Raw genomic sequence first — 14,609 nt, 5'->3', positions numbered from 1 at the left:
GAAATGGGAGCTTTTATAGCACATTTGCAGCCGTCAAGCAATGAGATGATTCCATGGTCATTCAACTCCCGCCCTGCTTACTTGATGTGATCCCCGAGCAGCGTGGACCCCCTGGGTGACCTGGTAAACTCTGAAGGTGAGCTAAAAATAATTCTTAATGTTCTGTTAACAAGGTCATAATGACTTTAATTGCCCCCCCGCCGCCGCTGCGTGTTGGGTCTGCTCAACGCTGACAGACCCAACATTTGGGAAAGGCGCGTGGCGGCGGGTTGACAGCGGGACCCTGAAAAAATCAATTTTCCCACCCGACCTGCCACTGATCACACCCGCTGAGCCCCCGGAAAATCCCCCCCAATGAGTCTGCACAAAGCACTGGTGCGGGCACACCTGGAGTACTGTGTACATTTCTGGTTGTCATACTAAAGCAAGGAGGTGCAAGCATTGGAAGCAGTGAAGGAAAGGGGAACCAAGATTAGGACAAAGCTCATTTGAAAAAGGCACCTCTCAATGTAGCAATCCCTCAGTCCTGGACTGAAGTGTCATCTTATATTAAATGCTCAAGTTTGTAGTGGGTTATAAAACCCACAACCATGTGACGTAGAGGCAAGAGTGCTACCAGCTGACACTATGAGAGGGTGAATAAAGAAGAAAAAAATAACTTCCATTCATATAGTGACGTTCGTGACATCATGACGGTCTGACATGCTTCACGGCCACTGAAGTCGTTTTGAAGTATAGTCACTGTTGTAATGTATGGACATGTGGCTGTCAATTTGTGCACAGCAAGGCCCTGCGAACAGCAATGGAGTAATGACTTCTGTTTAACTAATCATTTGTTTTGATGGTGTTGGTTGAGGAATAAATATTGGCCAAAATACCAGAAGAACTCCCCTGATTTTCTTTGAATAGTGCCATGGGATCTTTTATGTCCACCTGAGAGGGTAGATTGGTCCTCAGTTTAACATCTCATCCAAAAGATGACACCTCCTCCCTCAGTACTGCACTGGAGTGTCAGCCTAGATTAAGTGTTCAAGTCTCCGGAGTGAGGCTTGAACCCACAATCTTCTGCCTCAGAGGAAAGAGTGCTACTACTGAGCCAAGGCTGACACCTGGATTTGTTTATGATAAATAAATTGGTACTGTTGAAAATAATTCATTTTGACATAAAATAATTTCTTGGTGCTGTGGGCAAAAATGGTGATGTACATCTTCCCTGAATATGACTTTTGTGCATCATTACTGGGTTAAAATGCATGAGATTTTCATGGATCCAGGCTGCATCTTGAGCTTGGTCCCCAGTTGGAACCCACATACAACAATCAGCAACCTAGCCCACCTGGTCTCACCAGCATCGCCAGAGCCAGGGACATGGGAATTCTGGTCCTTAAGAGCCTCTGCCACAGGCCATCCTACATTGTTGATTTGTAAGGGGCAGGCAGAGGCTCAGCATCTTCCACGACGCAAGGAATCGCTAAAGTAAGACCAGGACCTGTCGTCTACATGTCCCTGTCTAAGTTCCTCTCAGAGTTACGGCGGGAGTGCACCAGAAGAGCCGCAGATATTTGGCCCTGTGTATCATATTGTATTAGTGTCATAGGGTTCAGAGTTACCTGTGTTTTCATCATGAGCGCAGGGTCACACCGTTCCAAAAGTGCTTTTTGTGCTCGGAATTCATTTTCTTGTATTTTTCGCTGAAGTTGCAAAATCTGCTGCTCCTGGCTATAAAAAAATGAAAATCAGGAGTCAAGGAAGTTCTTTTGACTTTAAATTTCCACATAAGCCTCCAAACAAACCATTATTGTTTCTGCCATCACTCCTCGCAAGTATTTTAAATCCTATGGATCTTTCTCTAGGCCTGCTTCATAAATTCAGTGTGAAGGAAATTTATATGTGTGGCAACTAGTGCAAACAATATGAAGTTCAGCTGGGTAACCTCAGCTTCCAGTAATCAGCAAAGTGTGGAAGCCAATTGTGGCATCTTTACTGGAACAATAAAATCTCACCAATAACTGTTAAAAAGCCAAGAAACACTGCTACAGAGGCCAGTATAATGGGCTGGGTTTTAAGGACGAAGGCTGGTTGGGGGTTGGGGGGGGGGTGGTGTGCGGAGGGGCTCCGAGGCCGGGTTTCCCGCAGGCCCTGCCAACGTTCTAGGCAAGGCCTGATTTGCAAGTGAGGCCTCGGTTTTCCATCCCCAGCCAGCCAGATTGAGAGGCTGGGGACTGAGGCTGGGGACGGGAACGCATGGGGGCCGGGGGCCGGCCACAGCAGCACGTGGGGGTCCGAGGATGACCGTGGGTTGGGAGGAGAACAGGACGGTTGGGGGGCGGGGGGGGGGGATCGTCAGAAGTTCGCAGGCCGGTTTGGAGGTGGGATCAGGTCAGAATCCCATTTTTAACAATTTAACTACCCCCACACTCCTAACCCACCCCTTTTTTTTAGGTTAAAATTCCCCTCAACCCATCCATAAAACTGCCAGAGGCTGTACAAAATAAGCAATTTCATCAATCTATTGAACTGTTTTATGACTGCAATAAGCAAAGCTACCTTTTTTTAAACCCTCAGGTAATGCCTCGATAACAGACAAAAGCTTCCACCAGTCTTTGGGGAATTTTGGAGAAGTTATAGGAATGACTAACAATTAGTAGAGATAAAAAATTAAAAAAACCACAAAGGCTGAAGCTATGATTAATATGGGCCCGGAAATTCATGGATCGCACATATGCAGAAATTAAGCCAAAATTTACACTGATTTCTTGGCTAATCTTGCCGATGGGAACTTATTCCCACATTTCATGAGAATTGCATTAGCATATGCCAGAATGTAAAAACTAGTGTAAAATAAGTGGAAATCAGAATAAACAATTGGGGCAAGAAGAAAGCCAGAAGGAATATGTGGCATCTTCCTTCTTTAAATCCCTCTTTATCTTATTGATGTTATAAAACTTAAAGTTTGATGCCAGCGAACCATCATTTATGTACAATAAGCACAGCATGTTTAAGAAATTGCAATTTGGAAGCTTTTCTGTTTTTAATGTAACAGATTCTGATGCCAGAAAATGATTCAAAAATATATAAAATACAGTGCAAGTCTCAATAAGGAGAAATTAAACATTTTAAAAATCGCTAAAAACATCACTATAAAACGCCAGAAATAGTGACTTCAGGCTATGCTGTGCCTACATTTTTTTTGCATAAATTTAAACCTGTTCAAAACCGGCGTAAGTGCGGGAAACTCAAGTTCTCTGGTCTTTTGCGTGAGGGGCAGAACTATGTTAATGAGCCAAGTGAGGGGCGGAGCTATGTTAATGAGCCAAGTGAGGGGCGGAGCTATGTTAATGAGCCACGTGAGGGGCGGAGCTATGTTAATGAGCCAGGTGAGGGGCAGGGCTATGTTAATGAGCCAGATGAGGGGCGGGGCTATGTTAATGAGCCAGTGATGGGGCGGGGCTATGTTAATGAACCAGTGGGAGTGGAACTATGTTAATGAGCCGGGTGAGGGGCAGAGCTATGTTAATGAGCCAGGTGAGGTTTCGGTGGATAAAAACAGAAAATGCTGGAGAAACTCAGCAGGTCAGGCAGCATCTGTGAAGAGAGAAACAGAATTAACGTTTCAGGTCGATGGCCTTTCGTCAGAATGTAACTTGGGAAATCAGCGAGGAAATTCGCGCATAGGAATGTTTCAGCGTAAAACTGGTGTAGAGAGCTCCGTGCGAAGTTCCTTGGGAAAAAGACCAGCATCATTCCATTCATACGCCATAGTTATGCCAAATCTTTCTAGGAAATTCCAGCTTTATATGAAGCAAAAGCGGATAATGCTGTAAATACACAATGGGGGAGAAATTGGGTGCCTTTGCGCCTCCAGTTATCGCCTCCGGGGGGGCGATAATGGGGCGCTGACCACTTACTGCCTGAGATTATCGCCTACCGTTAAATTTGGTGGGAGGTTTGCAGCGGCAGTATGGCATTGCGCCCCGATCTCCTTTGCCCGGAGAACATGATGTCATTGCCGTGCGCATCGCCCCGGTTGTGCCCCGGACCCGAACTTCGGTTTCACCCCCTGCAGCATCGCTGGGCGAAAACACCGGCAGCTGCAGGAGGCGTTGTTAGGGAGGCCGGGCGCTTTGGGGGCGAAAGTTAAAGGGGAGGCTGCCGAGGTAAGTGCCAAAAATGTTTTTAATTGTTTGGGTCAAATATTTTTCCTTTTCCTGGGCCGCGATCGATCAGCCCGATGCACTCTGCTGGAGTACATGGGGCTGAACGAGCTGGTTCATGGCCTCCGTCGAGGACCAGATGACTGGTCCCAATGCAAAGCCTGCAGCGATGGCCCTTCCTTTTAAGGGAGGGAAGGAGCCTCGGAATGCTGCAGCGCTGCCCAGCCAAACCCCCGCATGCATCCTTTAGCGCTCCAGGAAGAAAGTGCAGCGCTTAATTTAGCGCTCCACTTCCTTCCTGGAGCGTTAAACTCAATTTTATGAAAGCTGGGAATCATTAGCACCTGCGCTAAGTTTCCCAGCTTTCAAAGGTTACTGCCCCCAAACGGGGCGATAATGAATTTCTCCCCCATAATATCCTTTCATCGGGACAATCACTTTGGTTGATGTGCGCGATGCACATTTTGTGTTTTTCAGAATGGAAAAGGCCAGCAAGACACAGCAGCATCTCTAAATATTGCAATTGAAAGGACTAGCCAGAAACGTCAATGCTCCTGTCCCAGTGCTGTTCTGCAACCAGTCTCTTACACTTCCAAGCTGCTATAACAGACACACCTGCACCATGAAAACTGGTCTGACTCTCCTGGTGTAAATGACTTCACATATTACTCATATGATAGCAAAATACTGCGGATGCTGGAAATCTGAAATAACAACAGAAAATGCTGGAAATACTCAGCAGGCCAGGCAGCATCCGTGGATTCTGTTTCTCTCTCCATGGATGCTGCCTGGCCTGCTGAGTATTTCCAGCATTTTCTGTTGTTATTTCACATATTACTCAAATGGGCTATGAGGGTTTAGCAGTAACAGCCTCAGCAAATGCTCAGTAACTGCTCTGACACTGAGTCAAATATCCTAATATTATATTAAACAGTTCTAAGAATCCAATTATTTGCAAGCAGAATTTAAGATTTCTGAGTGGTTGGTTAGGATTTCTAACAGATCTAGTAAACGTGTCTTTTGAAAATGAAGAACTGCACTGTTAAATCTATGGCTGAAAGTTGAAAGGCTCACTCTGTTGGTACTATGGTTACATTAGGCAAAGCCTTCCTAATTGTTTGGTTAATAGTTCTAAGTGGTCCACTGGATTATCTGTTGACAGTAAGTAATCCTATTATTTTGAATATTTGTTCCTTATTTAAAAAAACGCTTGAGAAAAAAATCAGGTGCAGTGGAGCAGAACGCCCAACCCATTGAGGAAGTTATGACCCTGTCCTAAACTGCAGGGATGAGGCCATTAGCAAGGCTGGGGCAGGCAGCCACACCCACAAGCACATTGGTGGGCACCTGCTCCAGAAGCACACTGGAAAATCGGAGCACCACCAATTGGTGGTGGAAAGAAGGCCCTGTACAGCTGACAAGACAAGATTACAATAACAACAGAAAATGCTGGAAATACTCAGCAGGCCAGGCAGCATCCGTGGAGAGAGAAACAGAGTTAATGTTTCAGGTCTGGGACCTTTCATCAGAACAAGACTAGACAAGACTAAGGTTGGGGGAAGCCCAGGGCAGGGGTGACCCAAGGTTTTCTAATGAGGCCAGGAGGAGCAGGAAACTTCCAAATATTAAAGTAATATCTTATCGGCCCTCTGCTGGGCCTGCTCCCACATGATGCCAGGCTTCCTTGATGAGGCCGGCACTGGGCAACAAACCTACAACTGAGCATTAGGATCTTGTCGGGGTCCAATTGATGTCATCAGATCCCGCCTTTTGAATTTTATGAGGCCCTTGCTCCTCGACACCTGGGTGTTACAATTACGGACGACATTAGAGGGCACCAAGCGGAGGGCAGGATGCTGCCTCGAAGTGGTGTCGTCGGGAGTGGGCGGGGGAGGGGGGTTAAAATTGGCCCTTGAGTCTGTTAGACAATGGGCGCAAAACTCATTTTAGGCGGTAGCACAAAACAGGCGGAAGTGTAAAATGGACTGCCAATTCGCGATCACCCATTTTTGGGTTAATGCCCAAGACAAATTTCTCCCCCTATGTGACCAAACACTGTACCGATTAGGCTTGTTTGTTTTACAGATTAAAAGCGTGATACATAATCCCTTAAACCAAAGGCTGCATTCACTCTAGGTTTGCCAGTTATTTTTGTTGAGCGTCTGAGCTCCATAACCTTATATCCAGTCCGATTAATAATTCAGAAAAGTCAAATTTGCTCTGCAGAAACCAGTACGCAAAGTAGTCACAGACAATAGCACAATGATAATGCTGGCTGTGAACTTAGATTAGTGATCATAAATGTAGCTGATACATTCATTTCCATTAGCCAAGAACCATTTCACTTTGTTACAGGAGAATACTTTGCATGAGTGAAATAGTGACCACTAGAAAAGAACACACCCTGTTATCCATACTGTAGTTAGAGACAGAAATCTAAATAAGAATTAACACTCTCAAATCTCATGATTAAGCAATAGTAATTATCCTCCCTTTGTTAGAGAAACAGGCCTAGAAATTCCAGGAGGGGCAGTTGCACCATTGTAAGTTTGGCTTGGTGGGGCTTCCGCCCATTCCACATATGTACATTGATAATACTCAGCTCTACCTCGCCACTGCCTGTTTCAACCCTTCCACTGCCTCTGTATTATCTGACATCCGGTCACAGATGAGCCACAGTTTCCTTCAGTTAAACATTGGGAAGATGTAAGCCATCATCTACGACCTCTGTCACAAACAGAGACAAGTGGTGCTCCAGTGAGTGAGGGAGGGAGAGAGAGAGAGAGAGAGAGAGAAAGAGTGAGGTAAAAGCAAGTGAAATTTAAAAAAAAATAGGAAGAATAAATTCAGGGGATTCCAACCTTCAAGAAAAACACATGAGCTAGAATCACAACACTCATTGAGCACTTTCACATAGGCGCAGTTGGCAAGAAGCAAATGGGAAATTTAAAAAACGTGCTGAAGAGATATCAATCAAAACCAAAAGCAGCCTTTAACTTCAACAGTGGGTGGCTGCAATTTCAATCAATGGGCCGAAGGTTCAATATTTACCCATTATGTTCCTATGTTAGTGTATATTCCATGTCAATCATCCAGTTGTCAGCATTTTCAATAGGAAGTTTCAATTTCACAGATGCACAGACAGCACAAAATGGATTGTTCATGTGAAATAGATTTAGTTTAGCAATTCATATTTAACTAGAATAGATGATTTAATGGAAAGTAAAACTGCCAGCCAGATGTGATTTATGGTTTTGCATTTGTTGTAGTAAAATGTGGTGTTGTAGAAATGGCATCATGTTTAGGAGTGAAGGAACCCAGAGGGTTTATAATTGTTGAAGACTAAAGCATGAGATGTTTCTACCACACTGCTTTCTACTATGACAGACCCAGGAACACAAACCATACCCACCAAGAGGTGTTGCCTTCCATCAAATGCCCCCTATGATTTTTTTGAACTATTTTGTAACAAATCCAATTTTCATGTATTTGGGAACTTTTACAACATATTTTGGGCGATTGTCTTGATGAAAAAGTGCCCAGCAATCCTTTCGTAATTGTTTTACAAGCATACAACATGTTGATGCAATTGTGTTTGTAACCCCTTCACGGTTCTCTAGATATATGTGAGATGTGGTCTCTGTTGTAGACAGTATTCTATAGTCCAGTAAGGAGATCACTACTACAATGGCTTAATTCTAATTATCTTATTTTATAGTTTTAACGTCAGACAGTATAAGAAGATTACGGGTCAATGACCTAAATTAGACATTTGCATACATTAGAATGAATCTAGACATAATAAACATACATTCTCCATTTATATGGATTCAAAGGAGAATCTGTCCCTGTGTCCAAATTCGAGTGCACTCTTTCGTTGGCGTGCTTAAGTTGGAGCTCATGGTATGTATAATGTCTGCAAGACTTACGACTCCGAACCCCTTCGTTGAATTCTCTTCACGATCACTGAATCCCACTTTGAGTTCTGGATGCAGAGCTACTAATACGAAGGGCGGCGGCCGAGTTTGGAAGCCCGGGACGGGATGCGGCAGCCATTTGCCTCCTGAGCCCTTTTCTTCCAGTCGCTCGTGTTTCCCGCTCGAAAAACCCGACTCCACCCCTTCCTCCTGGGGTTTCTGCCTGGAGACTGCGCAGCCTCACTGTCTGCAACAGTTGATACTGGTGCAGAATTATGGAAAGTCTGCTCTTAGTCACATTGTGTCCTTAAAAGTTCTTGCCGTACCTTCACATGGGCAACTTTAACCCAGGGATTTATAACAATGGTAATACAGTGTCTAAGTTAAAGATTGATAACCATACTTAGCATACATAACATTTCCAGTGGGTATGACACTCCCCCCCTACCAAATATAGGCATGTCCCCATGACTAATGAGCTTTACACATAAGGGGTTGCATGCTTCCCAACCATGTATAAAGGGAGGTAACATATCGAACCGTAGGGGCTATCATTACACTTGGCACTCCTAGTTTACTGTATGTCAATCTTTCAGGAACCTTCTTAACTCGCTGTGAGCTCCTTATTTCGGATACCCGGTCTTCAGTTCCTTCAACTACGTTGGAGGCGTTGGTTCCTTTGTTATCATGCCTTTCAGTCTCTTTTATCTCCTTCTCGGAAGCATCTGGTTCTTCCCAGACCATGTCCAAGTCTGAGCTAAATGGTTCAGACAATTCATCCAGATTCTGTCTTATGCGTCTTTCTGGGAGATCGTACCATAGATCCCATTCTTCATCTTCCGACTCATCAGGTTCCTCATGATCCACACACTGTGTCATGGGTTTTCTGTCTTCTGGAACAAAGTTTTCCTGGTTTCTCGTTTTTTTCCTTCTTCTTCTCTGCAGGGTTCTCCTACTAGGTGTCGGCTCATTATCCGCTGGCGGATCCAGACGCACTTGCTGTCCCAATGGCAGGATATGATTCCGGTGCAGTATTTTTATGGGTCCATTCCCACCTGCAGGTTTTAGCCGAAACACAGGTAGTTGTGACATTTGACTTTCAACAATGTAAGGTGTAGAAGCCCAGTGGTCTGCTAACTTATGTTTCCCTTGAAGTCCTAGGTTCCGTATGAGAACTCGGTCACCAGGCATGAGTTGGGAAAAACGGATCTTCTGGTCATACCTCTGCTTATTTCCTTTATTCTGTTTGGCAGAAACAGACTCAGCAAGTTCATAAGCAGCTTGCAATTCCTTTCTCATGTCAGATACATACTTGAGGTAAGTTCTCTGTGATGTGCCATCACTGGATACTCCGAAACACAAATCCACCGGCATCCTCGCTTCACGTCCAAACATGAGGTAGTACGGTGAAAAACCAGTAGCGTCATTTCGGGTACAATTATAAGAATGAACAAGATGTCCAATGTGCCGACTCCACTTGTTCTTTCGCTTTGAATCCAGCGTTCCAAGCATGTCTAACAAAGTACGGTTAAACCGCTCAGGTTGAGGATCTCCCTGAGGATGGTATGGAGTTGTTCTTGACTTCTCAATCCCGAGCATGGACAACAACTCATGTATAAGTCTACTTTCAAAGTCTCTACCTTGATCACTGTGTATTCACTTTGGCAGTCCATAGTGGATGAAGTATTTCTCCCACAACACTTTGGCAACGGTGGATGCTTTCTGATCCTTTGTGGGAAAAGCTTGGGCGTAGTGAGTATAATGATCTGTAATGACCAAGACATTTGCGGTATTGCTGGAATCGGGTTCGATGGACAGAAAATCCATACAGACAAGGTCTAGAGGTCCATCACTTTGCATGTGAAACAGAGGAGCAACTCTTTTAGGTAAAGTCTTTCTCTGGACACAACGTGCACAGGACTTGCAGAACTCCTCAACCGCAGACTTCATACGCGGCCAATAGAATCTGTCCTTGACCAACCCATAGGTCTTATCTACTCCCAGATGACCTGCGTCATCATGCAAAGACTTCATCACTATTTCCCTGTACTTTTCAGGCAGGACCAACTGTGAATGACATGGTTTAGTGGGTGGGTGAGTGATTCTACACAACACTCCCTCTTTAATTTCCAAGTGGTCCCATTCTCTTAGGAACAGACGACAGTCAGGATGTTCTGATTTGTCGATCTGTGTAATATCACCCAGACGGAGAGCTGAAAACACCTCATGAATACAGGGATCCTCCTGTTGTGCTTTGGATATTTCAGATGAACACAACATGGGTAAGTTTTGTACATCCAAACTGGAAAGGTTGCAAAATGCCTGGGGAACAGCATGCATTGACGCTCCCATGTGGTCAATCTCTCGGGCATGAAATGAATTCTTTGGTCCAGATACCACAGACATTTGACACATTACTTTCACATCTGTGTAGAATCACTCACCCACCCACTAAACCATGTCATTCACAGTTGGTCCTGCCTGAAAAGTACAGGGCAGCATGGTGGCATAGTGGTTAGCACTGTTGCCTCACAGCGCCAGGGACCCGGGTTCGAATCCGGCCTCGGGTGACTGTCTGTGTGGAGTTTGCACATTCTCCCCATGTTTGCGTGGGTTTCCTCCGGGTGCTCCGGTTTCCTCCCACAGTCCAAAGATGTGCGGGTTAGGTTGATTGGCTATGATAAAATTGTTAGGGGGATTAAATACGTGGGGTTACGGGGATAGGGTGGGATATGTGTTGGTGTAGGGGTTACGGGGATTGGGTGGGATATGTGTCGGTGCAGGCTCGATGGGCCGAAATGGCCTCTATCTGCACTGTGGGGTTTCTGTGATTCTGTGATCTGCTGAAGCAACATCTTTCCACTCTGGTTTCTGGTAGTGTGGGCGACGAGACAGAGCATCTGCGTCAATGTCCTGGTTCCCAGGTCTGTACCTGAGACTAAAGTCGTAAGCAGATAGTGCAGCAAGCCAGCGGTGGCCGGTGGCATCAAGTTTTGCCGAAGTCAACACATAGGTTAATGGATTATTGTCTGTCCTCACTTCAAGCTTCGCTCCATACAGATAATCCTGCAGCTTATCCACCACCCCCCACTTCAACGCCAAGAATTCTAGCTTATGAGCTGGGTAGTTACGCTCTGATGGTGTAAGACTGCGACTGATGAACGCTACAGGTCTCAGTCCTGCTCCTTGGTCCTGATACAACACACCACCCAACCCTTCTTGACTAGCATCGACGTGTAGCACATATGGCAGCTGTGGGTTTGCAAAAGCCAACACGGGGGCTTGAGTAAGACTTTGCTTTAAGGTGTGGAAGGCCTCTTCGCATTTCTCATCCCATCTAACACCAAAAGGCTCAGAGGGTTTGAAGTAGTCCTTGTTCTCTTTACCTTTAGCCTTTTTCTTCCTCTCGGCTGGTGGGAGGTAACCAGCCAGCAGCTGATTCAGAGGATGGGCCACTTTGGAGTAATCCTGCACAAAGCGCCTGTAATATCCGCAGAACTCAAGAAATGACCGCAAGGCAGTCACTGTGTTCGGTTTGGGCCATGTGGTAACAGCTTCGATCTTGGATGGATCTGTGGCTACTCCATCCTGTGATACAATATGCCCCACATAGGACACGGATGTTTGGCAAAACTGACACTTGTCCAATGATAGCTTGAGACCTTCATCCTCCAGGCGACCAAGCACTTTCAGCAACCGAGCTTCGTGTTCTTCAAGGGTTGCCCCAAACACAATGATATCATCCAAGTACACCAATACTTCGAGCAAGTTCATGTCCCCAACTGTTTGTTCCATTATTCTTTGAAAAGTTGCTGGAGCGCCTGAAACTCCCTGTGGCATCCTTTCAAATTGATAGAACCCAACTGGACATATAAAGGCTGTCTTTTCTTTGTCCGATTCACTCATCAGTATTTGGTAGTATCCACTTCTGAGATCCAACACACTGAACCACTTGCTTCCATTAAGACAAGCCAGTGCATCCTCAATTCTTGGAACGGTGTATTGGTCGGGAATAGTACGTCTGTTAAGCGTCCTAAAGTCCACACACATCCGAATCTTTCCGTTCTTTTTCCTCACCACTACTATAGGAGATGCATAAGGACTCCTGGACTCGGTAATGATCTCAGCTTCTTTTAACTGCGACAGGTGCTGTCTCACTGCTTCGATGTCAGCTGGTGCCAGCCGTCGAGACCTCTCCCGAAAGGGTTTATCCTCGGTAATTCTGATAGAATGGCGAGTACTCTTACTACAACCAACATCAAACTCATGAGTAGAGAAAACTCCTCTCCGCTCCATCATCTTCCTGACTAATCGGTCCTTCCATTCTTTAGGAATGAATGAATCTCCAAAGTTGAAGGAGGAGGGTGTCAGATCTCCGGTTGAGTTAACTTTGGACTCTTCCTTCACATGTGACGACAGTACATTTACAGGAAACAGATGTGCAATCGGCATTCCTTTCCTCAATGTGATTCCTTTGCCTGACATATTCCTCACGGTCACTGTAACTCTCCTTGACATCACAGCTGTCGGGGTCTGCAACTCTGGTCTCACCAGAAGCTCATTTGGAAACCGTGACTCTTCTGCAGGATCATCAGGTGACTCTATCAGAATGGCTTCAGTACCTGGCGTTCCAGGGAATTTTGGTATCCCAGGGATTCTAGCCACTCCTCCAGGACGCAGGGTGATAGGTTTGGCTCGAACGTACCACACAGTTCCTCTTTTGCTATCATCTACGTCGGAAGAAAGTTCAGGCAGTTTCTCAAAAGCCTTTTTGAAAACAGGGTGAATGTGTCTGGTGCTCAAGAAGTTTTCACCTCCCTGCTCTTTGCAGCTTGTCAGGAGTCGTCTCACTATGGGTGTATTACTGCCAACCAGTATGGAAACCTCATCTTTCACCATGGGGTCAGGGCAAACCAACACAAGTGCATCAATGGTCTCAGTGGTCCCTACATCAGCTTCCAAGAACTCCAACCTCAGCGACAAATAGCCATCATATGGGTAATCAGCAGGACTAAGGCTCCAGATCTGCAGAAGACTGATTGGGGTTAACGGCAAATGCGTCAGGTATCGGTCATAGAAGGATCTGTACAGCATGGTAACCTGAGAACCCGTGTCGAGGATAGCTTTAGTATAAATGCCTTCAATCTGTATTGATACAGCAGAACTCAGCCCTACTAAACCTTCAGGTATGATGTCTTTCATATCCCCTCGTCTATTATTGCACTTAGCGGAATGTGTCTTAACTACAGGGACAGCAGGCCGTTCCGTTACTGTGCCCCTTTGTAGTTTCCCGACTTCTTGGTAAGTTTTATGAGACGGTCATTTACTTTTTTTAGATTTTCCTCACCTCTACATTCTCGCTTGAAATGTCCATCCTTTCCACAGTTATAACAAAAGACTCCAGGTCTATCTCCTTCATGGGGATATCCTTTAGAGGAATCATTCATTTTGCTGTTAGACTTCGCAGGGTGTTCAACCTTTTCCACCCGTGCGTCATCCTTTTCTGTGTTGGGCTTAGACCGAAAATATGCCATCTCGGCTCTCATGACATTTATTTCCTTCTTCAGCTGTTCCATCTCAGGGTTGACATCACCCTTAGGAGTAGGAACTGTAACAGGAGTCACAAGCTTGGACATCACAGCACTCTTTGCTACATTCCGGGCCTGAAGCATATCCTCCTCCTCTCTGACTTCCCTTAGCAGCTCAGTGAAGGTAGGTGGATCTCGCAACTTATGGGTCATACGTATGCGAAGAGCAGTCACGTCTTCGAGCAATGCACCTCGCACAACCTGTTCAATGCGGAACCGATTCATTTCAGGCAACTCAATCCCTCTTTTCCGTAACATACAATGCAGCAGTTTGTCTATTCTCAGCAGATAACTGGACAGCTTCTCTCCCTCACACTGGAATGTGCTTCTGAATCTGACCATCAAATCTGAAATGGTTTCAGCAGTTCCAAAGGCAGTTTCTAGAGCCTGCATGTAGTCAAAGGAAGTAGCAGAGGTGTTCTGCGCCTTTAAGAATCTTACAATGTCAGCAGCAGGACCCTTAAGGCTTTCTACTATTCTCTGCCTCTTCACATTGTCACTGCACTGCAATTCCTCTAGCAGAGGCAGGGTCTGCTCAGCCCAGGCTTCGTACTCCTCTTCCCCACTGGGAGTTGGTCTCACTCCTGAGAACATACGGAGCTTACGGTATCCCTGAGCCTCGAAGGGCAGATTGGTGCATTTATCCACCAGAGAACTAATGGCACTGGCCAACTGAGTGTTCATATCCAGGGCCGAAGGACCTATCAGACCTTTGACATCAGCAACAGTCTTTCCTTCTTGTCTCAAGAATGACAACAACTTGGTCTGAAACCCTTCTTCTTCCTTAGTAGTAATAGGGACAAACTGAACTGGCCAGGGTCCAGCCTCTTCAGAAAGCCCAACTGCCTCAGGTAAACCATGACCTCTCAGGTTCTCTGATGTCTGGATCAACACAAACTGCTTCTTGGTAGCTGTATCCAAGCAGCGCTCAACTACCCTAACCTTTCCAA

At 45.6% G+C, this 14,609-nt stretch overlaps 1 protein-coding gene across 6 annotated transcripts in view; it reads right to left on the bottom strand.

Moving 5' to 3' along the window:
- cep85l (centrosomal protein 85L) overlaps positions 1 to 14,609 on the bottom strand; it is a 361,990-nt gene that overhangs the window by 46,885 nt on the left and 300,496 nt on the right. For all 6 annotated transcript variants that reach the window (XM_085997327.1, XM_085997326.1, XM_085997324.1 and 3 more), the window contains one exon: positions 1,611 to 1,719. In XM_085997327.1, coding sequence (XP_085853453.1) covers positions 1,611 to 1,719 — 109 coding nt within the window. The remainder of the gene's footprint in view (positions 1 to 1,610; positions 1,720 to 14,609) is intronic.

The sequence above is a fragment of the Somniosus microcephalus genome, chromosome 9 (assembly GCF_052327205.1).
Source record: "Somniosus microcephalus isolate GS21.2 chromosome 9, FLI_Smic_1.0, whole genome shotgun sequence".
NCBI classification, from domain to species: Eukaryota; Metazoa; Chordata; class Chondrichthyes; order Squaliformes; family Somniosidae; genus Somniosus; species Somniosus microcephalus.
This window is presented reverse-complemented; position numbering and strand designations above follow the sequence as displayed.